The following is a 24,358-nucleotide window of genomic DNA, read 5'->3' as shown; positions in this document are numbered from 1 at the left end:
GCTGCAGCAGCGAAAGAGTCGCCGTGCCACCCCACAGACCCCTGCCGCCCCTGTTGTGCGTGAGCCCCCAGTCCAGAGGGAGGAGCCAATGGAGCTGGGTGCCGCCAGGTCCCGTCTCTCGGTGACGGAAATGGACAGACGACGATCGGGGGGGTTGTGTTTTTACTGTGGGGACCCTGGACATTTGGCTGCTTCTTGCCCGAAGAAGCGTCAGCAGGCATCAGTGACCAAGCCTGCCCCGAGAAAGTCTTCTACTTTGCTGTCGGGAAACTGCCCGAGCCCGATCTAGACGGTGTGATAGATCGGGCAACCCACAACGACCACGCCGAGCGACGCCGTTCTGACGGTGCCTGTGAACCTCCACGGCATTTGATTTTGGAGGCACGTCTGATCCTTCCTGGCAAGCCAGAGGGGATTCCGGTCCATGCCTTAATTGACTCTGGGGCTACCACTAACTTCATGGACTCGGCCTTCGTGGCCAAATGGGCTGTTCCCCAGTGTCCGGTGGATCTGCCCATGCTTGTGGAGACCATCGATGGTCGAGTGCTCCTGTCCGGGCCTATTACGGCCGCCACGCAACCCGTGTGTATGGCCATCAGTTCTCATGTGGAGGCCATCCAGTTCTACATCACTTCGGAACTGCACTTCCCCGTGGTCTTGGGTTTGGCGTGGCTCCGGGCGCATGATCCACAGATCTATTGGTCTCAGAACTTGGTCACCTTCCCAAGTTTGCAGTGCGTGGACCACACCCGCCATATCTGTGCCGGCCAGGTGGAGGGTTCCCCAGGGGTTTCCTTGCCTCCCGAACTGTCCGACTTTGCTGACGTGTTCAGCGAGTCAGAGGCGGACCAATTGCCCCCGCACAGGCCCTACGACTGCTCCATTGATCTAGTCCCTGATGCGCCTCTCCCAGTGGGGCGTTTGTACTCCATGTCGGAGCCCGAGTTGGCTGCATTGCGGGACTTCCTGACAAAGAATTTGGCTCGTGGTTTCATCCGGCCCTCATCCTCGCCAGTGTCTGCGCCCGTGCTCTTCGTCAAAAAGAAGTCGGGCGAGTTACGGCTTTGCTGTGACTACCGGAAACTCAACGCCATCACGGTGCGTAACCGCTACCCGCTGCCCCTCATCCCCGAGCTCTTGGACCGACTCCGGGAGGCAAAGATTTTCACGAAACTGGACCTGCGTGGAGCTTACAACCTCGTCAGGGTTCGGCCGGGTGATGAGTGGAAGACGGCGTTTGGTACTCGCTATGGACATTTCGAGTACACGGTGATGCCGTTTGGCCTGACCAACGCCCCCGCTGTGTTTCAGCATTTTATGAACGACATCTTTCGAGATCTGTTGGACCAGTTTGTCGTGATTTTCCTGGACGACATCCTGATTTACTCCCCGTCGCGTGAAGCGCATCATCAGCATCTCCGTCAGGTCCTGCAGCGCCTCCGGAAACATCGGCTGTTTGCCAAGTTGGAGAAGTGCCAGTTCTACCAGGTGACCATCGATTTCTTGGGTCACCGCATTTCTCCTGAGGGCATCGCCATGGAACCGAGTAAAGTTGAGTCGTTGCAGAGTTGGCAACCCCCGCGTCGCGTGAAGGACGTTCAGCGACTTCTTGGATTTGCCAACTATTATCGGACATTCATCCCTGGCTTTGCTGCCTTGACAGCCCCCCTCACCCGGCTCCTGCAGAAGAAGACTCGGTTCCAGTGGAACGCCCCCGAACAACAGGCGTTCCAAGCTTTGAAGGACGCCTTCATGAAGGAGCCCATCTTGAAGCATCCCGACCCGCAACGGCCGTTTGTCGTGGAGGCGGACGCCTCCGACATTGCCATTGGGGCCGTGTTACTCCAGGCAGCGACGCCCAACGGTACCCTTTTCCCTTGCGCGTATCACTCTCGGAAATTGAATCCCTCGGAGCGCAACTATACCATCTGGGAGAAGGAGCTGCTGGCCATCAAGGCGGCGTTCGAGGCTTGGAGGCATCATCTGGAGGGGGCGCGGCATCAAATCGAGGTCCGGACGGACCACAAGAATCTGGAAAGCCTGCAGACCGCTCGGAATTTGAACCAACGCCAGATCCGGTGGTCCCTCTTCTTTGCGAGGTTTGACTTCCGGGTGCGGTACATACCAAGCGGGCACAACCAGAGAGCGGATGCTCTGTCCAGGAAGCCCGAGTACACCCGAGTGGAAGACAAGCTTCCGCCCAGGACAGTGATCCCCGTCGAGTCTTTTGCTGCGGTGCGGGAGCCGGTGGATATACGGGCTCGGATCCGGGAGGCGCAGCAGCAGGAGGCGTGGGTGGCTCAGCGTAAGGAAGAGGTGGGGCCAGATTCGCCTTGGTCGGTCACGGATGGACTTCTGTATTATCGTGACCGGCTCTATGTTCCAGGAGGGCCACTCAGGGGACTCGTCCTCAGCCAGTGTCATGATAACCCGGCTGCGGGGCATTTTGGCCTGTTCAAGACTCTGAACCTGGTCTCTCGTACCTTCTGGTGGCCCCGAGTCCGACACGATGTCCAGTCTTATGTCACCTCCTGCGTCCCATGCAGGCAGGCCAAGTCAGCGACAGGGGCCCCGCCTGGTTTACTGCAGCCTTTGCCAACGCCCAAGAGACCCTGGGGGGCTGTGTCCATGGACTTTCTGACGGATCTACCCCCATCCTCCGGCTTCACGACAGTGTTTGTGGTGGTGGACATGCTGACCAAGATGGCGCACTTCATCCCCTGTCGCGGCTTACCGTCAGCTCGCGCCACTAGTCGCATGTTCATCCAACAGGTGTTCCGGCTGCACGGCCTTCCCGATAGAGTCGTCTCCGATAGGGGGGCCCAGTTTACAGCCCGCTTCTGGCAGGAGTTGATGCGGGCGTTGGACATTAAGGTTTGCCTCTCGTCCGCGCATCATCCTCAGACCGACGGGGGTACCGAGAAGGTCATCGGCATCTTAGAGCAGTATCTGCGCTGCTACGTTAACCTGCAGCAGGACAATTGGGTGGACTATTTGGCCATAGCCGAGTTTGCCTTTAACAACTCGCAGCACACCTCCACGCAGATGACACCGTTCTTGGCCAACGTGGGTTATCACCCCCGGTTTTTCCCCCTTTCTCCCGTGGACTCACCGGAGCCGGCAGCGAACGAATTCATGGCGGAGTTACAGGCGATCCATCGGTTGGTGCGACGGCAGCTGGAGAAGGCCAAGGCCGACTACAAGAGGTTCGCCGATCGGTCGAGAAGGGATACGCCTCCATTATCGGTGGGGGATCGGGTCTGGCTGTCCACCAGGAACCTACCATCCACTCGGCCGGCGAGGAATCTGGACCACCGTTACCTTGGACCGTTCCCAGTCGAGGCCGTCATCAACCCGGTCGCCTATCGTTTAACTCTGCCACGTTCCCTGCGCGTGCACCCCGTCTTCCATCGGTCCTTGTTGGTCCCCGAACAACCGGCTTGTCCACTTCGCCAAGCGGAACGTCCCCCATCAGGACCCTCGAGTACGAGGTCGCCAGCATCAGGGATTCCCGCTGGCTGAAAGGTCGCTTCCAGTACCTGATTGAGTGGAAAGGGTACGGGCCGGAGGACTTCACATGGGAAGACGCGACCGCCGTTCATGCCCCTGCGTTGGTGACTGCTTTTCACGAACAGTTCCCATCCCGACCGCATCCGGATCGGCAGACCCGGGGGAAGGGCCCTGCGGTGCGGGATAGTGTTGTGACTCAGGGCCAGCCTGTGGGTCCGACAGCCGGCTCCGATGTATCGGATGACTCAGATGAGGGGGAGGGAAACGAACCGGCTGATGATGGTTTGGAGGCTTTGCAGAGCCCTCAGCCGGGGACCTCTTCTCAGCTGCGTGAGCCCGAGAGTGCGGAGGAACATGACCCACAGCTGGCCCTGTTCAAGGACACCCGACGCAGGAGGCAGTCGAGCAGGAACAAACAAAGAAAGGCTGTGGGACTCCTCGGGAGGAGGCACAGGGAGACCACGCCCTGAGCTCTCTATAAAAGGAGTGTTTGGGGAGGGGCTGGTTGCTGAAAGCAACTTTTCCGCTTGAGAAGACAAGCTCTAGTGTTTTTGTTAACTGCGTAATTAAATCTTGGCAGATGCCTTTTAGCCTTGGACGCTCTCCAGTCTCTTCTTTCTGAATAGGGGTTTGCCTTACTACAAGGCCAGAAGAGGGCTGGTTCAGAACAATATATAATAAAGTGGCTATACCTTAAAATACTAACTCTAGGCCACTTGAACAAAGAACAAACCTTATATAAATTGTAAAATATATCATTCATAAGCTATATGCTAGTCTAGTCTGCACTATTCCAAAAGTATACTTTTGAGTCAGTGTATAGAGTCCATCTCTGTTTCTCCATCTTACTAAATTTACTACACTCTGGAAATATCTCCTTATCTATAAGTATGGAGGAGTGGAGGAAATATATTTATAGCTTAACATATTGTAATATGATAAACTTGGGTTTGTGAACCAAGGCTGTGTTGCTGCACAAAACCTAATACTGTATTAAAGGGTTGATATTATATTCTAATGAATTACCTTTTTTAGCCACAGGACCAAGTCTTCAGGCTGGCCTCCTCCTTCAGGAACTTGGACCTTGAACCAGGGATCTTCCTATGGTTGGGAAATGATGGCAAACAGAGATGGGAGAAACTACTACATCAGGTAAAGGTTGCCACCAATTTGATGAATTTTGTGCAAAAACCGCTGCAAAGACCTGAAGCCCCAGAATGAATATGTACTGATCTTCCATTTCAGGTTATACCATTGGGCCAAAGATTGCATCTACATTAATCTGATATTTAGACATGGAAGTACACATTTAACATAAATACCAAATATGTATCAAAGTAACACTAATATCAATGTTATATTTTGTTTTACTTTTTACCCCTGTCTATAATATAGCAAATGAAATTTGCATACTACAGTTATTCTTTCATTTGCCATAATAACAATAAAAGAATTGGTTTTTTATTTGCAGAATAAATAAATAAATATTCTCCCCTTAGGCTGCCCCTTTTAAAAAAGAATTAACTAAAGTCTTCTAGCATTTTTGCTAAGTATTCAAAAATGACTTCAACAAGGTAGTGGAGATCTTGTTGCATTTGAATATAAAGTAATAGATTAAATGGGGTGGGGTGGGGGTTTGCTGCTGCTTATTTCCAAATAAATGTCCCTGATTTGAAGAACTAGGGTTTAAAAGTTATTGTCTGAAATAGAGTGAACTGCCAAGGCTCTTGCATTCAACTCTTTAATCTAAAACAAATTTCTATTGAAGCACATAGATAAAAGCAGCAGAGAAAATGAGTGAGATGATGTTCAGGATGCAATGAAAGGGAAAATACGTTACATCATCTCATTTTTAAGACTTCTGTTCTAGAAGGCTACCTGAGTGATATGTGTTTCTTTGTTCTTTTGTCCTCTGAGGTTCATCAAAAGCCAAAATATGCCAGTGGATAATCTCAAAAGTCAAACTTTTCCCCCCCAACACTCATGTTCCTATTCTACAGGAGCAAGTTATTAGTTCTTGGACAAAATGAGACATAACTAGATGTAACTAATCAGTATCTAAACAGAGCATAAGAGCATTCCAATATGTAGTCATCATTCCCACTTTTTCTTTCATTAATATTTTTGAAACAATAAGTGACTTATGTAATCCAAATGTGGAGTGTGTTTTCAGTCTAAAGCAGTGTTTCCTAACCATGGTAACTTTAACATATATGTGCTTCGACTCTCAGAATTCCTTAGTCAGCATAGTCAACAAGGTTGGGAAACACTGATCTAGAGCCAGGAATGTGAAGTAACAGCCAAAAAAGCTAATACAATCCTGGGTTGTATAAACAAAGGCATAGAATCAAGATCACGCGAAGTATTAGTATCGCTTTATAAAACCCTAGTGAGACCACACTTGAAATACTGCAACCAATTTTACTCACCATACTACAAAAAAGATGTTGAGACCTTGGAAAATGTTCAGAGAAGAGCAACTAAGATGATTAAGGCCTGGAGACTAAAACATATGAAGTCGTTCGCTGCCGGCTCCGGTGAGTCCACGGGAGAAAGGGGGAAAAACTGGGGGTGATATCCCACATTGGCCAAGAACAGTGTCATCTGTGTGGAGGTGTGCTACGAATTGTTAAATGCAAACTCAGCTATGGCCAGATAGTCCACCCAATTGTTTTGCTGCAGATTGACGTAGCAGCGCAGATATTGTTCCAGAATACCAATGACCTTCTCGGTTCCCCCGTCAGTTTGAGGATGATGCGCGGACGAGAGGCAAATCTTGATATCCAACGCATGCATCAACTCCTGCCAGAAGCGGGCTGTAAACTGGGCCCCCCATCAGAGATGACTCTATGAGGGAGGCCGTTCAGCTGAAACACCTGCTGAATGGACATACGGTAAGCCGCGACAGGGGATGAAGTGCGCCATCTTGGTCAGCATGTCCACCACCACATACACTGTTGTAAAACCAGAGGATGGGGGTAAATCCATCAGAAAGTCCATGGACACAGCCCCCCAGGGTCTTTTGGGTGTCGGCAAAGGCTGCAGTAATCCAGGCAGCGCCCCTGTCGCTGACTTGGCCTGCCTGCATGGGATGCAGGAGGTAACATAGGACTGGATGTCATGTCGGACTCGGGGCCACCAGAAGGTAAGGGAGACCAGGTTCAGGGTCTTGAACAGGCCAAAATGCCCCGCCGCCGGGTTATCGTGACACTGGCTGAGGATGAGTCCCCTGAGTGGCCCTCCCGGAATGTAGAGCCGGTCACGATAATACAAGAGTCCATCCGTGACCGTCCAAGGAGAATCTGGCCCCACCTCCTCCTTCCGCTGAGCTACCCACACCTCCTGCTGCTGTGCCTCCCGGATCCGAGCCCGTATATCAACCGGCTCCTGCACCACAGCAAAAGACTCGACGGGGATCACTGTCCTGGGCAGAAGCTTGTCTTCCACTCGGGAATATTCGGGCTTTCTGGACAGAGCATCCGCTCTTTGATTGTGCCCGCTAGGTATGTACCGAACCCGGAAGTCAAACCTCGCAAAGAAAAGAGACCACCGGATCTGGTGTTGGTTCAAATTCCGAGCGGTCTGCAGGCTTTCCAAATTCTTATGGTCCGTCCGGACCTCAATTTGATGCCGCGCTCCCTCCAGATGATGCCTCCAGGCCTCAAACGCCGCTTTGATGGCCAGCAGCTGTATAATTGTATAATTGCGCTCCGAAGGGTTCAGTTTTCGTGAATGGTATGCGCAAGGGAAGAGGGTACCGCTGGGCGTCATTGCCTGGAGTAACACCGCCCCATTGGCAATGTCAGAGGCGTCCGCCTCCACAACAAACGGCCATTGCGGGTCAGGATGCTTCAAGATGGGCTCCTTCATGAAGGCTTCCTTCAAAGTCTGGAAAGCCTGTTGTTCTGGAGCGTTCCACTGGAACCGAGTCTTCTTCTGCAGGAGCCGGGTGAGGGGGGCTGTCAAGGCAGCAAACCCAGGGATGAAAGTTCGGTAATAGTTGGCGAACCCAAGAAGTCGCTGAACATCCTTCACGTGACGCGGGGGTTGCCAACTGTGCAAAGACTCAACCTTACTCGGCTCCATGGCGATGCCCTCAGGAGAAATGCGGTGACCCAGGAAATCGATGGTCACCCGGTAGAACTGGCACTTCTCCAACTTGGCAAACAGCCGATGTTCTCGGAGTCGCTGTAGGACCTGATGGAGATGCTGATGGTGCACCTCACGCGACGGGGAGTAGATCAGGATGTCCTCCAAGTAGATCACGACAAACTGATCCAACAAATCCCGGAAAATGTCATTCATGAAATGCTGAAACAAAGCGGGGGCGTTGGTCAGGCCAAATGGCATCACCGTGTACTCAAAATGTCCATAGCGAGTACCAAACGCCGTCTTCCACTCATCACCCGGCCGAACCCTGACAAGGTTGTAAGCTCCATGCAGGTCCAGTTTTGTGAAGATCTTAGCCTCCTGGAGTCGGTCCAAGAGTTCGGGGATGAGGGGCAGCGGGTAACGATTGCGCACCGTGATGGTGTTGAGTTTCCTATAATCGCAGCAAAGCCGCAATTCGCCCGACTTCATTTTGATGAAGAGCACGGGTGCAGACACTGGCGAGCACGAGGGACGGATGAAACCGCGAGCCAAATTCTTCTCCAGAAAGTCCCGCAATGCAGCCAACCCGGGGTCCGACATGGAGTACAAACGCCCCACTGGGAGAGGCGCATCAGGGACTAAATGGGGCAGTCATAGGGCCTGTGCGGGGGTAATTGATCCGCCTCTGTCTCGCTGAACACATCAGCAAAGTTGGACAGTTCGGGAGGGAAGGAAACCCCTGGGGAACCCTCCACCTGGCCGGCACAGATATGGCGGGAGTGGTCCACGCACTGCAAGCTTGGGAAGGTGACCAAGTTCTGTGACCAATAGATCTGTGGGTCATGCGCCCGGAGCCACGCCAGTCCCAAGACCACGGGGAAGTGCAGATCTGAGGTGATATAGAACTGGATGGCCTCCACATGGGAACTGATGGCCATACATAATGGTTGCGTGGCGGCCGTAATTGGCCCAGACAGGAGCACTTGACCATCGATAGTCTCCACTAACATGGGCGGATCCACCGGGCACTGGAGAACAGCCCATTTGGCCACAAATGCTGAGTCCATAAAATTTGTGGTGGCCCCAGAGTCAATTAAGGCATGGACTGGAATCCCCTCTGGCTTGCCAGGAAGGATCAGACATGCCTCCAAAATCAGATGCCATGGAGGTCCACAGGCAGCATTGGAAAGACGTCGCTCAGTGTTGTTGTGGGACGCCCGATCTATCACACCGTCTAGATCAGGCTCGGGGTGTTTCCCAACAGAAAAGTAGGGGACTTTCTCGGGGCAGACTCGGTCACTGATGCCCGCTGTCGCTTCTTTGGGCAAAAAGCAGCCAAATGCCCAGGGTCCCCACAGTAAAAACACAAACCCCCCGATCGTCATCTGTTCATTTCAGTCACCGATAGACGAGATCTGGCGGCACCCAGCTCCATTGGCTCCTCCCTTTGAACTGGGGGCTCACGCACAACAGGGGCTGCAGGGGTCTGTGGGGTGGCACGGCGACTCCTTCGCTGCTGCAACCGAGCATCGATCCGCAGGCAGAGATGGATCAGCCCATTCAGGTCTGAGGGAATATCCACACGGGCCAGCTCATCCAACATCTCCTCCGACAATCCATCTTGGAAGGCATCCACGAGCGCAACCTCATTCCAGGCGGAATCCTGGCTAAGCAGCCGGAAATCGCTGATATAGCCCTGTAGGGGGCGTTGACCCTGCCTCAGAGCTTTCAGGCGTCGAGTAGCAGTCTGCGTCTTAATATGGTCCTCATACATCAGACGCATATGATCACAAAACCCCACAAAGTTGTCGAACAATGGGCTAGGTTGAGCCAGCAGAGGTGTGCCCCAACGAGCTGCATCACCCGAAAGAAGGCTTAACACAAACCCCACCTTATCTCGGTCAGTGGGGAAATCAGCTGCTCTCACGCTGATAAAGAGCTGGCATTGTCCCAGGAAAGCAGGAAACAGTTCTGGATTGCCAGTAAATTTATCCGGCATTGCAACTTGGCATTTTCTCCTGGGTGGGGGTGATGGTGGGGGTGCAGCATGAACCTGAGCTTGCAGTTGAGCCACCTGAGCTGCCAGCAAAGTGAGTTGCTGGGTGAGCTGGGCATTCTCAGCACGTAGCTGCTCCATAATATTAGTAAGGGGTGGGAGGCTGAAGGCAAACTGTTCTGTATCAGCCTGCTACCGGCCCTGCAGAAAAGGCAGGGACAACCCCTTTACAAACGACAAGAGGCTGGAATTACGCCTGCCAAATTTATAGCTACAAAAACAAACAATACACGAACCAAGAAACAGGAGCTTTAAGAAACATGAACTATCCAAGCGGTTGCCTTCAGCAAACCAGCCCTCCCCACACATTCCCCTTATATAGAGTTCAGGGCGTGGCTTCTCTCTGCCTCCTTCCGAGAAGCCCCATTGCCTTCCTCTGTTTACTCCTAATTGACTGCCTCCTGTGTCGGGCGTCCTTGAACAGGGCCAGCTGTGGGTCATCTTCATCCACGCTGTCAGGCTCACACAGCTGGGTTTCCGTGGTGACCAAGTGGGAGGGGCCTGGCTGAGGACTCTCATCAGCAAGATCTTCAACCCCCTCAGCAAGGTCTTCAACACCCCCCTCCTCCTCCTCTGAGTCGTCCGACCCAACTGCCGAACCCACAGGCTGACCCTGAATCACAACACCCTCATCCAAATCATTGATGAAGATGTTGAGCCTTGGGGTACCCCACTGTATACTTCCCTCCATGTAGATGCAGTTCCATTGAGGACTACACATTGAGTGTGGTTGGCAGCCAATAGAGGAATAATGCTTCTTTTAAAGAACATGAATCCTTCTGGGTTACATCAGGATATTTATAAGGCTTTCAGTATGATAGTTTTTTATCATATTCAAGTAAATCCCAAGAAAATAGTGATAGCTCAGTTTCAGATTATCCAACAGTCTATATTGTACAGAATCAATATAGAAAATATATTATTTCAATTAATATTAACATTTTTTTCAAAACTTTTCCTCTTCTGAGTTGCTAAACACCAGAAAAAGTCAATATTGATTGTGGGATACTATTTTTTTATTCCTTTGATTATTGATTTGGCAGAATATCATGAAACTTCAAGAGACTATGAAGCACTTGAAAGCCAGCTCATTCAGTTTGTTTCTTTAAAAAGTTCCTCTCTTTGATTCACGAATCTGCTTTGATGGGGTGATTCAATCAAAGTTTTGTCAATTGAAGCAACTCTTAAAAGCTTTACATAGCCCTCTGTTCCATTAAAAGGCATTTCTGCTAGATCAGGTTCTTCATATGCATAGAAACCCACTTGACAGAAATCAGTGGATCCCAAAACCAGTGTATGAAATATTTTGTATCTCAATGGTTCATGTGAATCTGGATGTTGGGTTAATTTTCTAGTCTTCAATAAAGAAGTGCATGAAGATGTCTATATAACACTTCACTGCACTGACATCCGCTTTAAAGGAGTACACCGTACAGTACATTTGCATTATTTCTCAGTGACTGATTTATAATAAAGTAATCCAATCATTATCAGCAGACAGATGTGTCAGCAGACAGCCAGAACATGCAAAGATGAAGTCAGGAAAGCAAAGGCTGAGAATGAACCAAAACTTGCAACAGAAATCAAAGATAATAAGAATAGTTCCTTTCAACATATTAATAACAAGAAAACAGTTAAGGAAACTGTAGGTCCACTAAAGAGAGAAGACTGCAAGGAAGTAACAGGCAATAGGGAGAAAACAGAGCTTAACTCATTCTTTGCATCAGTCTTCACACAAAAAGAAATGACTGCCCAACATACCAAAAAAAACCTACTGCAAAAGACAAACTAGAAGCAAAAATTAAAATAAGCAAGAAAATGGTAAGAGAACACCTGTGCTGCCACCACGTGGCTGGGTGGAGAAATCACAATGTGGGCAGTCAGACCCTCCTACCATATGATGTATTTCCTTTCCCCTCCCCTTTCTGGGATGGACTTCCTCCTCCCTCTTGCCTAGTGAGCCATGCTTCATTAGCAGAAAACATGGGGTCCCAACATGCAGACCCTGGGACCATTATCATCTTCTAATCTTGGAGACACCTCGGGAATATCTTGGAAATGCTGTACAACGTCATCTGAATTGCAATAAAGGTATTTCTATATAAAAGGTGTTTCTACGAGTTTAAACCTATCTGGGGAGACCTGTTAGAGTTAATTATATCTGCTTACACAGACCATAGAAGTCTTACAAGAGATTAATTAAAGCACAACACGTCGTTCCAGAATAGTTTAAACTCGTAGAAACACCTTTGCATGGCTCACTAGGCAAGAGGGAGGAGGAAGTCCATCCCAGCAAGGGGAGGGGAAAGGAAATACATCATATGGTAGGAGGGTCTGACTGCCCACATTGTGATTTCTCCACCCAGCCACGTGGTGGCAGCACAACACCTATCCAACCTTGATGAATATAAATCACCAGGACCCGACAGATTAAATCCCAGAGTTCTGAAAGAATTGGCAGATGTTATCTCAGAACCATTGCACCATATCTTTCAAAAATCCTGGAGCACCAGGGAAGTGCCTGAGGATTGGAAAAGGGCTGATGTGTTTCCCATCTTCAAGAAGGGGGGGGAACAGACCCAGGAAACTACAGACCAATAAATCTAACATCAATACCTGGGAAGATCCTGGAAAAGATAATTAAAAAACAGATATATGAACAATTAGAAATGAACAAAGTTATAACTGATAGCCAGCATGGGTTTGTTAAAAACAGATCATGCCAAACCAGTCTTATTTCATTCTTTGATAAAGTGACCAAATTAATAGATCAGTGAAACACTGTGGACATAGGATACTTAGATTTCAGTAAGGCATTTGACAAAGTAAACCACAATCTACTGCTTGATAAGCTAGGAAAAGGTAGAATAGACAACATCACCACCAGATGGATTTGTAGCTGGCTGACAAACTATACTCAACAAGTAGTCCTCAACGGTACTTTATCCACACGGAGAGAAGTAAGCAGTGGGGTACCACAAGACTCCATCTTAGACCCAGTATTCAATATCTTCATTAATGACTTAGATGAGGGAATATAAGGGGAACTCATCAAATTTGCAGATGACACTAAACTGGCAGGAATAGCCAACACCCCAGAAGACAAGTTCAGGATCCAAAAAGATCTTGACAGACTTGAACAATGGGCCCTGTCCAACAAAATGAGTTTTAATGTGGAGAAAAGCAAAATTTTACATTTAGGCAGGAAAAATCAGATTAGGGGAGACCTGGCTCAAAAACAGTAACTATAAGAGGGACCTTGGAGTCCTAGCAGATGATCACTTGACTATGAGCCAGCAGTGTGCAGCAGCAGCCAAAAAAGCTAATGGAATCCTGGGCTGTATAAACAGACGCATAGAATCAAGATCATGAAAAGTATTATTATCGCTTTATAAAACCTTAGTGAGACCACACCTGAAATGCTGCATCCAGTTTTGGTCAGCATACTACAAAAAAGATGTGGAGACTTCGGAAAAAGTTCAGAGAAAAGCAACTAAGATGATCCAAGGCCTGGAAACTAAAACATATGAAGAACAGCTGCAGGACCTGGATATGGCTAGTCTAAAGAAAAGAAGAAATAGGGGTGACATGATAGCAGTATTCCAGTATTTGAGAAGCTGCCACAAAGAAGAGGGGGTCAAATTATTCTCCAAAGCACCAGAGAGCAGGACAATGGTTGGAAACAGATCAAAGAGAGAAGCAACCTGGAATTAAGGAGAAACTTCCTAACAGTGAGGACAATTAACCAGTGGAACAGCTTGCCTTCAGAAATCATGGGTGCTCCATCACTGGACATTTTTAAGAAGAGACTAGACAGTCAACTGTCTGAGATGTTATAGATTCTCCTACTTGAGCCGGGGGTTGGACTAGAAGACTTCCATGGTCCCTTCCATCTCTATTCTCTATTCTACTATTTAGCTGCTTTTTTTGTTTCTGTATCTTGAGAAAGCCATGCCTACTCTAGTCTCATCTCAGTGAATTTTGTTTTTGTTTCTTGCACATGCAACTCTTACAGTTGTGAAGGAGAAAGTATATCATTTATATTATTAATGACATATCACAAGTAGACTCTCTTCCTTATAGCTACTAACATCAACAGTACATTAGAATAGAATAGAATAGAATAGAATAGAATAGAATAGAATAGAATAGAATAGAATAGAATAGAATAGAATAGAATAGAATAACAGAGTTCAAAGGGACATTGGAGGTCTTCTAGTCCAACCCCCTGATCAGGAAACCCTGTACCATTTCAGAGAAATGGTTCTCCAAACTCTTCTTAAAACTTCCAGTGTTGGAGCATTCACAACTTCTGACGCACGTTTTTCCACTGATTAATTGTTATAACTGTCAGGAAATTTCTTCTAGGTTGCTTCTCTCCTTAGTTTCTATCCATTGCTTCTTGTCCTGCCTTTAGGTGCTTTGGAGAATAGCTTGACTCCCTCTTCTTTGTGGCAGCCCCTGAGATATTGGAACACTGCTATCATGTCCCCCCTCATCCTTCTCTTCATTAAACTAAACTATACCCAATTCCAGCAGCCGTTCCTTATATGTTTTAGCCTCCATACCTCTAATCATCTTTGTTGCTCTTCTCTGTACTCTTTCTAGAGTCACAACATCTTTTTTTACATCGTGGTGACCAAAACTGGGTGCAGTATTCCAAGTGTGGCCTTACCAAGGCATTGTAAAGTGGTATTAATACTTCACGTGATCGTGATTCTATCCCTCTGTTAATGCAGCCTAGAACTGTATTGGCATTTCTGGAAGCTGTAGTACAGGGCTGGCTCTTATTTAAGTGATTTTGCACTTAAATCCAAGATCCCTCTCACAGTTAATAACTGTACAGTACCTGTGCATTTGGTTTTTCTTGCCTAAATGTAGAACCTTACTTTTTTCACCATTCAATTTCATTTTGTTAGATAGCACCTAATGTTTAAGTCTGTCAAGATCCTTCTGTATCTTAAGCCTATCTTCTGGAGTGTTGTCTATTCCTGCCAGCTTGGAGTTGTCTGCAAATTTGATGAGTTCCCCATCTATCCTCTCATCCAAATCATTGATGAAGATATTGAAGAGGGCCTAAGTACTGGACCTAAGACAGACCCTTGGGGTACCCCACTGCATACTTCCCTCCATGTAGATGCAATTCCATTGAGGACTACATGTTGAGTGTGGTTGGTCAGCCAGTTACAAATCAATCTGGTGGTGTTGCTGTCTAACCCAGGGCTTTTCAACCGGTGGTATGCGTACCACTGGTGGTATGCGAGCATGTGGCTGGTGGTATGTGGCGTCACCTTCCTCCCCCCCGCCTCCCCCACCTCCCCCCTGCTCCTTCCTAGCTTACTTGCTGCCGGAAAACATGCTGCTGCAGGAACCTACCAGGCCGCGCAAAGAGCGCAGGTGCAGAGTGAGGTCCCGCCCTCCCCTGGGACTCAATGTGTAGCAACCATGTTGTCCTTCCCCCAGAAACAAGCGCGAGCCTGAAGGGGACAGAGCCATCCACTCCCTCGGCAGGTAGGTGTTTGCGTCCATTCACGTCTATCTTCTTTTCCTCCCCCCTGCGAGCTTGCAATACCCCTCACGGCCCTCACATTGCCTCCCTCCCACGGCTCAAGAGATTTCCCCCTCTCCTCTTCCCGATGTGCAATGCAAAGGGGAAAGCAAAGCGGCCAGACGGCGCTCGCCCTCCCCGAGGATTCATCTGTGGCAGCAGGTGGGAATCAAGGCCCACGTTTGTTTTCCTGATGCGCGCCAGGGCAGGCAAAGCCATCAGAACGCGGGTGTGAAGGGAAAAAAGTGCCTGACTCCCCCCTCACTGTTGGCAACTCCGTACAGTTGGCCCTGACCTCCGCCGACTGGAGCACATTGGCGGAGGTCGGGGCCGGCCGTACGGAATTGCCAGCTGATCCGTATGGCCAGACCTGACCTCCGCAAATGGAAAGCGAGGGAGATTGCTAGGAGCACTAATCGGCGTGTGCTGAGAAACGCCGATCTTGCGCTGCTGCAATCTCCTTCGTTCTGTTTCAGCTTGCCTTGCTGCAAGAGAAAGCATGCTGAAACAGAGCGAGGGAGATTGCCAGGAACACAAATCGGCTGATCTCACGCTGCTGCAACCTCCCTCGCTCCGTTTAAGCTTGCCTTGCTGCAAGAGAAAGCAAGCTGAAATGGAGCGAGGGAGATTGCCAGGAACGCGAATCGGCCGATCTCGTGCTGCTGCAATCTCCCTCGTTCGTTTTCAGCTTGCTCTCTCTTGCAGCAAGGCAAGCTGAAACCGAGCGAGGGAGATTGCAGCAGCGCGAGATCGGCCGATTCGTGTTCCTGGCAATCTCCCTCGCTCCGTTTCAGCTTGCTTTCTGCAAGAGAAAGCCGGGCTACAGGGCCGCCTCTGCAGGTGCTGCTCTAGCACGGAGAGGGAGAGGCCGGTCCCCATTCGGCCCGCCAGCCCCGGGAGAGCCCTGCACGAGCGTGTCAGTGGCCTCCAAACCCTGACTTTTGAGCAGGAGCGGCCTTGCCCTGTTTGCCGGGAGCAGCCACCGCCACCGCCCCGCTTTTCGCAAGCCCTGCTATGCTGCCACTGCAGGTTTCCAGAAGCAGGAGGCTCCGGGACAAGGGCCTGTCAGGGGTGAAGGAGTTGGGGCTGCACCGGCGGGTCGCTTCTGTGGCAGTGGGGAATGCTGGTGCCCTGCGCTGTGCTCCGCTGCGGGGGCCGCCCTGGGAAACGTGAAAGCGCAGCTGTAGTCCAGGATGGTCAACCGATCTGAGCCCTGTCTGGCCGGCTTTGTGCCTCCGTCCCCCGAGAGCAGCTGGTTGTGAGTTGCTAGCATGCGCTTCCCTGAGTGCCGGATCTCCCCCCCACCCGGGACTCTGGCCGCGTCTGCAGAAGGCGAGCAGAGCAAAGGGCGCTTTGGTGCGTCTTCCATCCCTCCCGTGTGAACGGCACCTTCCTGTCCACAGCAGCATTGTTGGCATGCGTGGATTGACTCTGAGCGAATACGAGGTGTTTCTGTTGCTGGAATAAAGCTTATTAAATGAGCTAGCAACCTCCAAGTATCATTGATAGCTCTTCCCCAACTTTCCTATGGTGCTTCATAAACAGTTAAGAGGGCATCAGGTTTCTTGGTAAAAATGGATTTGGAAGGAAGGAAGGAAAGAAATGACAATGGGAGGGAGGGAAGGAGGAAAGGACAAAGAGGGAAGGAAGGAAGGAAGGAAGGAAGGAAGGAAGGAAGGAAGGAAGGAAGGAAGGAAGGAAGGAAGGGACAATGGGAGAGGGAGAGAGGGAGAGAAATAGAGAGAGGGAGAAAAAGAGAAACAGAGGGAGAGAAAGAAAGAGGGAGAGAGAAGGAGAAAGAAATGGGAGGGAGAAAAAGAGAAATAAAGAGGGAGAGAAAGGGAGAGAGAAATAGAGAGAAAGGGAGAGAGAAGAAGAAAGAAATAGGGAGGGAGAAAAAGAGGGAGAGAGAGAAATAAAGAGGGAGAGAGGGAGAGAGAGAGAAGGAGAAAGAAAGGGAGGGAAAGAGGGAGAGAGAGAAAGAGGGAGAGAGAGAAAGAGGGAGAGAGAGACAAGGAGAAGGAGGGAAATGGAGAGAGAGAAAGGGAGAAATAGAGAGGGAAAGAAAAATAGGGAGAGAAAAGAGGGAGAGGGAGAGAAAGGGAGAGAGAAAGAGGGAGAGAGAGGAGACAAAAAGAAAGGGGGAGGGGGAGAGAGAGGGAGAGAAATTAAATTAGTAACATGATTGTTAAGTGAATCTGGTTTCCCCACCTAACTTTGCTTGTCAGAAGGTTGCAAAAGGTGATCACATGACCCTGGAACAATGTGACAATCATAAATATGAATCGATTGCCAAGCATCCGAATGTAAATCACATGACCCTGGGGATGCTGCAACGGTCATAAGTGTGAAAAATGGTCATAAGTCACTTTTTCAGTGCCGTCGTAACTTTGAACAGTCACTAAGTGAATTGTTGTAAGTTGAGGACTACCTGTACTTTATCTTTTTTTCCTTTTTTTTGGTCAAGTTTTTGACACCTTGCTGGGCAACTGGCGGTACTCGGACATTGCCTTGTCCTAAAAGTGGTACAGTGGATGAAAAGGTTGAAAAGCCCTGTTTTATGGTACTGATTTTGAGAGGTTGGACTGTTTTTTTCTTTGTGTAAAGACGGATGCAAAAAATGAGTTAAGTAGTTCTTCTTTCTCCCTGTTGCTTGTCACCTTCTTGCCACTTACTTCCACTAATGGACCAATCATTTTCTTGACTTTCTTTTTTCTTTGGTCAAAAGTTTTATTGGTTTATAATATATGATACAATGAAAATACAAAAGTAAATAACAGAAAAGATGGGGAAGGGAAAAGGGTGTAGAGAAGTGAGGTAAGGGAGAAAAAAATAGCATTGACTTCTGATTTCCTTTGGTGCAATAGAATACCAACTTCAAACCTCAACTTTTTACTAATACAAAATAATATAAACAAGCCATTTCAATAACATCATGTCTATCTAAGTGGTAAAACCCAAAATCAAAGTTCATTTTTTTCACCTCAAACACAAAGTCTTGAAGCGATTTCCATGTGGCAATAAAAATAGTCATATTCTTTTCTTTAATCAGTACAGTCAGTTTAGCCATCTCTGCTAGCTATATCACTTTTTTGTAACCATTCCTATATTGTAGGAATCAAAGTGGTATTCCATTTCTGAGCGTAGAGCAATCTTGCTGCTGTCAAAATATATAACATCAAAGTTCCATATTTTTTTTCCAGATCTTTGTTCATTAGCCCCAGGAGAAAAGTCTCTGGTTTTCTTTCTATATTTAGTTTAAGAATTTTCTGTGTTAGCATATGAATCCTACTCCAATATTTTGCTTTATCACATGTCCACTATAAATGGTAAAAAGTCCCCTCTTTACCTCTACATTTCCAACATTCATTTGAAATACCTTTATACATTTTTGATAACTTGTCTGTTATTAAGTACCAACGGTACATCATTTTCTAAAAAATTTCTTTTAGATTGTTATTTAATGTCAATTTTAAACCTTTATTTTACATATTTTCCCATTGTTCAAGCATTACCATATATACTTGAGTATAAGCCGAATTTTTCAGCCCACTTTTTTGGGCTGAAAACTCCACTTCGGCTTATACTCCAGTCAACAAAAAAAAGAACTGTCCCTTCGTTCGGAACAGGCTGCTTAGAGAAGGGAGGGCTGGGCTCCGCACGGGCCGCGGGTCCGGCGTTTGCCCGCCGAACAGCTGATGGGCGCGGGCGTGGCCGGGCTGTCTCCGGAGCCGGCCGCCTTCCACCGGCGTTTGGCGTTTGCCTGCCGAACAGCTGATGGTCGCGGGCGTAGCCGGGCTGTCTCCGGAGCCGGGTGGGTTCCACCGGCGTTCAGCGTTCGCCCGCCAAACAGCTGATGGGCGCAGGCGTGGCCGGGCTGTCTCCGGAGCCGGGCGGGTTCCACCGGCTGGGCTTCCCACGGCTGCCTCAGCAGTTGGCGCGGCCGCGGGTCCGGCGTTTGCCCGCCAAACAGCTGATGGGCGCGGGCGTGGCCGGGCTGTCCCCAGAGCCGGGCGCCTTCCACCGGCGTTCGGCGTTTGCCCGCCAAACAGCTGATGGGCGCGGGCGTGGCCGGGCTGTCTCCGGAGCCGGGCGGGTTCCACCGGCGTTGTTCGCCCGCCGAACAGCTGACGGGCGCGGGCGTGGCCGGGCTGTCTCCGGAGCCGGGCGGGTTCCACCGGCTGGGCTTCCCACGGCTGCCTCAGCAGTTGGCGCGGCCGCGGCGTTTGCCCGCCAAACAGCTGATGGGCGCGGGCGTGGCCGGGCTGTCTCCGGAGCCGGGCGGGTTCCACCTGCGTTGTTCGCCCGCCGAACAGCTGACGGGCGCGGGCGTGGCCGGGCTGTCCCTAGAGCCGGGTGGGATCCCCCGGCGTTGGGCGTTTGCCCGCCGAACAGCTGATGGGCGCGGGCGTGGCCGGGCTGTCTCCGGAGCTGGGCGGGTTCCACCGGCTGGGCTTCCCACGGCTGCCTCAGCAGTTGGCGCAGCCGCCCGCGTTTGCCCACCAAACAGCTGATGGGCGCGGGCGTGGCCGGGCTGTCCCCAGAGGTAAACTTCGTGACCCACCCAGCCCATGCATAAAACAGAAATGAAAAGTCTTTAAAAAGTTTTGCGCGGTTAAATAAACAGCATTTGCATATTGTTTCTCCACGGAGCACCGACAAAATTCGCTCGAATTAAGGAACGTGGGGAGCTAAAGAATCGGGCTATAGGGAATGTCTGGCATGACGGGCAACCCTGGGAAACACGAGGACTGTAGTGCAGTGGCGTAGCGTGGGGGGTGCAGGGGGGGCCGGCCGCACCGGGCGCAACATCTGGGGGGGCGCGACCGGCGGGCTAGGGCAAGGCTGCTCGCGAGCGAGGGGTATCTGTGCCTACGCCGACACAGAAACGCTTCTCTCTCCGGGTGGGGGAAGGCTCGGCGGCTCCCTGGGTCTATATACGCCTCTGTATGCGCACGCCGCCTCGCGCTCCCGCAAACGAGAAAGAAAGAACGGCAGCATCTGCGAGCCTCGCCAGCGGCGGCGTTCCTCGGTGTGGGCGTGCCTGCGTCTTTGGGTGTGAGGCTTCCGGAGAGGCTGCCTTTGGCTCCTGGTACTTGCAGCCGGTGTAAAAGAAATGAATTCTCGCCCGCTTTCACAGACTTGTTCTTTTACACCGGCTGCAGGTACCAGGAGCCAAAGGCAGCCTCTCCGGAAGCCTCACACCCAAAGACGCAGGCACGCCCACACCGAGGAACGCCGCCGCTGCCGTTCTTTCTTTCTCGTTCGTGGGAGCGAAATGAATTCTCGCCCGCTTTCACAGACTTGTTCTTTTACACCGGCTGCAAGTACCAGGAGCCAAAGGCAGCCTCTCCGGAAGCCTCACACCCAAAGACGCTGGCACGCCCACACCGAGGAACGCCGCCGCTGGCGAGGCTCGCAGACGCTGCCGTTCTTTCTTTCTCGTTTGCGGGAGCACGAGGCGGCGTGCGCATACAGAGGCGTATATAGACCCAGGGAGCCGCTGAGCCTTCCCCCACCCGGAGAGAGAAGCGTTTCTGTGTCGGCGCAGGCACAGATACCCCTCGCTCGCGAGCAGCCTTGCCCTAGCCCGCCGGTTGCGCCCCCCCAGATGTTGCGCCCGGTGCGGCCGGCCCCCCCTTGCAAACCCCACGCTACGCCACTGCACTACAGTCCTCGTGTTTCCCAGGGTTGCCCGTCATGCCAGACATTCCCTATAGCCCGATTCTTTAGCTCCCCACGTTCCTTAATTCGAGCGAATTTTGTCGGTGCTCCGTGGAGAAACAATATGCAAATGCTGTTTATTTAACCGCGCAAAACTTTTTAAAGACTTTTCATTTCTGTTTTATGCATGGGCTGGGTGGGTCACGAAGTTTACCTCTGGGGACAGCCCGGCCACGCCCGCGCCCATCAGCTGTTCGGCGGGTGAACGCCGAACGCTGGTGGATCCCGCCCGGCTCTGGGGACAGCCCGGCCACGCCCATCAGCTGTTCGGCAGCGAACGCCGGACCCACGGCCGCACTTACAGCTGATCGGCGGCCGGAGGAGATTGTGAGCGGCTGCGGAGGTTCCGCGCCGGCACAAACAGCTAAGGGGCAGCCTGGGACGTCTACCGGTGGTCACGCAGCGTGATCAACTGAGCGGCAGCTAAAAACAGCCGCCGACGGTCGCACAGGCCTCACGGGACTTTTCGGGTCCGATGGCGGCTTGGAGAGTGTGGGTGGCTGCTTCCAGGTCTGCGAAGCAGCCACCCACACTCTCCAAGCCGCCATCGGACCCGAAAAGTCCCGTGAGGCCCGTGCGACCGTCGGCGGCTGTTTTTAGCTGCCGCTCAGTTGATCGCGCTGCGTGACCACCGGTAGACGTCCCCGGCTGCCCCTTAGCTGTTTGTGCCGGCGCGGAACCTCTGCAGCCGCTCGCAATCTCCTCCGGCCGCCGATCAGCTGTAAGTGTGGCAGCGGGTCTGGCGTTCGCCCGCCGAACAGTTGGGGGGTGCGGGTGCCAATGGGCCTTCGGTGCTGCGCGGGCATTGTTGGAAGTGCTCCCCTGGTCCCCGTAGGGCTTGACACCCCCATTTCGGCTGCTTCGCAAACTGCTTCCTCCACCCCACCCCACCCCACCTCACCCCTCCCCGCAAAAGATGCCGGGGTCGACAGCGTTTTTTCTACCCGGAACAAGCAAACACGCAGGCAACCCTGCACTATTCAGCTCAGTGAAGTCACGCTTGAAACGGCTTGAAACGCCCGATCAGCTGATTTTCGGGGCGGAAAGCGTGCGGTGTTGTTGTGTTTTTTTTCCTCCCCCCGAAAGTGAACGGCAGCTTTCCGTACTAGTGTATTTGTACTGCCGCGAGTGACAACTGACAAAGCTTGCCGGTGTGATCTTGATTTTGGAACTGATGAAGTCTGTTAACTAATTGATTGGCACTCCGGTTGCTCATCGCCGTGAAACTAGACCTTGTTTTTGGGGGTTTTTTTTTTGTACTTTGGGCTGATCAAATGGAATAAATGGAATAAATAAAAACACTGGCATGTCAAGACACCAGCACAAAGACCAAGGTACAAGCAGCTCTCCTTCAGTCATTATTGAAACATTTGATCAGCCCAACTTCTTCTTCTTATTATTATTATTATTCAATCTGTTTTTTAACCAAGCGTGACTTCACTGAGCTGAATAGTGCAGGGTTGCCTGCGTGTTTGCTTGTTTCGGGTAGAAAAAACGCTGTCGACCCCGGCATCTTTTGCGGGGAGGGGTGAGGTGGGGTGGGGTGGGGTGGAGGAAGCAGTTTGCGAAGCAGCCGAAATGGGGGTATATAGAGGATGGGAGGTTCCCACCGAGAGAGCCAGCAGAGTTGTTGTCGAAGCGCGTCACACGCCTTTCCAACCACCAGAGAAGGGAGGAATAAGAAAGAAACACACACACACACACACACACACACACACACACCAGGAAATCGAGGAAGCTTGCGTAAGATCTGAAGGAGACACGATCGTGGGAAAGGCACCGAGCGTGCCGTGGAAAAAAAAGAAAGGGTGGACTTGGGCTCGGCTGGTTTCGCAACGGGAAATGGGAAATCCCCGCAAAAGATGCCGGGGTCGACAGCGTTTTTTCTACCTGGAACAAGCAAACGCTGCCCCAAAACTGGGTCGTTTCAAGCCATGGCTCCTCCGGCAACAGTCGCTTAAGCTGCAGTTCATCCGGTTCCCCCAGCCTTTCCAAATATTCCAGGCTGGAGCATTCACTCCCTCCGCAGTTCCTCCAGCCATTACGAGCCGTTTCTGGTTAAGTTCAAACAAATACAAGCAGATTCAAGCCGTGGCTCTTTCCGCCCCGAAAATCAGCTGATCGGGCGTTTCAAGCCGCGGCGTTTCAAAACGGCCACAATCTCCCGGCAAGACCTCCTCTGCAGTTCCTCCAGCCATTACAAAGCAACTCTGGTCAAATTCAGGCCGTTTTGGTCTAATTCAGGCAGATGCAAACAGATTCAAGCTGCGGCTCTTCCACCCGAAAATCAGCTGATCGGGCGTTTCAAGACACGGCGTTTCAAAACGGCTACAATCTCCCGGCCAGACCTCCAGCTGCCTCACCTGACAATCGGGGAGGGGAGGGGAGGGGGGAGGAAGGAGGAAGAAACCAGTGCACCCTTCGCCCTTTTATTGTCGCAATCGAAGAGGCAGGAGAATGCGGGGTGGGGAGGGGAGAGAGAGAGAGAGAGAGTAGAAATCCCTATTTTCGGAGCCGAGAAGAAAAGCGCGGCTACAGCAGTCGCTAGAGTTCCCCCCAAGGGGGCGGAGAAAGAAGAACTCTCGGAGCGTTTCTTTCGTAAATACGTGCGCAGGCACACACTCGCCCAGCTGCGCGCTTCGCCCAGCTTCTCACGGGGAGTTTGCAAGCCCTTCGTTTGTCTTCAGGGCCGTCAGAAGGGCGAGCAAGTCTCTGCCCTGCCCTGCCCTGCCGTGGGGGTGGGGAGCCAAGCGCGCTTGATGTTCCTGGAAATGAGAAGGGCCTGCGGAGACTGACACCAACCCGAGTGCCCAAGCGGGTCTTCTCAGCGTCAGGCAAAGTAGCTCACATGCAAAACAAGCCCGGCAGAGGAGCCGGAGCAGCTCCGCTGCTGGGGGCGTGTCTCGGCCGGGCCTTGCAGGATCTGGGCCGGGCGCCTCTGCTCGCCGCTCCGGCTCCTCTGCCGGGCTTGTTTCACGTGCGAGCTACTTTGCCGGCCGCTGCTGAGGGAAGATCTCTGGAGAGGAGCATAAGGTGAGCTGCTGCATTTTCCAGCCTTGGCTTATACTCGAGTCACCAACTTTTCCCATTTTTGGGGGGTAAAATTAGGGGTCTCGGCTTATATTCGAGTCGGCTTATATTCAAGTATATACGGTATATTATACCCAAAATTCCTTGCCCACTGAATCATATAATGTTCTACTTGTTTTATTTTCCAGATTTAAATTCAATAACACTTCATAAACTTTAGCAATACTATTTTCATCATTACTGCATAGTAGGTTTTCCAATTCATTTTTAACAAAATTAAACTCGTGATTCTTTTTATCTAACTTAAATCTTTCTTTCAATTGCATATATGTAAACCAATGGCAAACATAACCTTCTGATACTAGCTCCTCCTTGGATTTGAGGGTAGGCTCACCCAG

The 24,358-nt window shown here is 50.9% G+C and overlaps 1 protein-coding gene across 1 annotated transcript in view; it reads left to right on the top strand.

Moving 5' to 3' along the window:
- The window catches only part of FRMPD4 (FERM and PDZ domain containing 4), a gene marked incomplete at its 5' end in the record, with an annotated part of 307,675 nt that overhangs the window by 161,504 nt on the left and 121,813 nt on the right, over positions 1-24,358 (top strand). Inside the window, one exon of the mRNA XM_083362678.1 lies at positions 4,546-4,662. Within this exon, the coding sequence (XP_083218804.1) occupies positions 4,546-4,662 (117 nt within the window). The remainder of the gene's footprint in view (positions 1-4,545; positions 4,663-24,358) is intronic.

The sequence above is a fragment of the Vipera ursinii genome, assembly GCF_947247035.1.
Source record: "Vipera ursinii genome assembly, chromosome: 4".
NCBI lineage: Eukaryota > Metazoa > Chordata > Lepidosauria > Squamata > Viperidae > Vipera > Vipera ursinii.
Note: the sequence above shows the minus strand (reverse complement) of the source record. Positions and strands in the feature narration are given on the sequence as shown.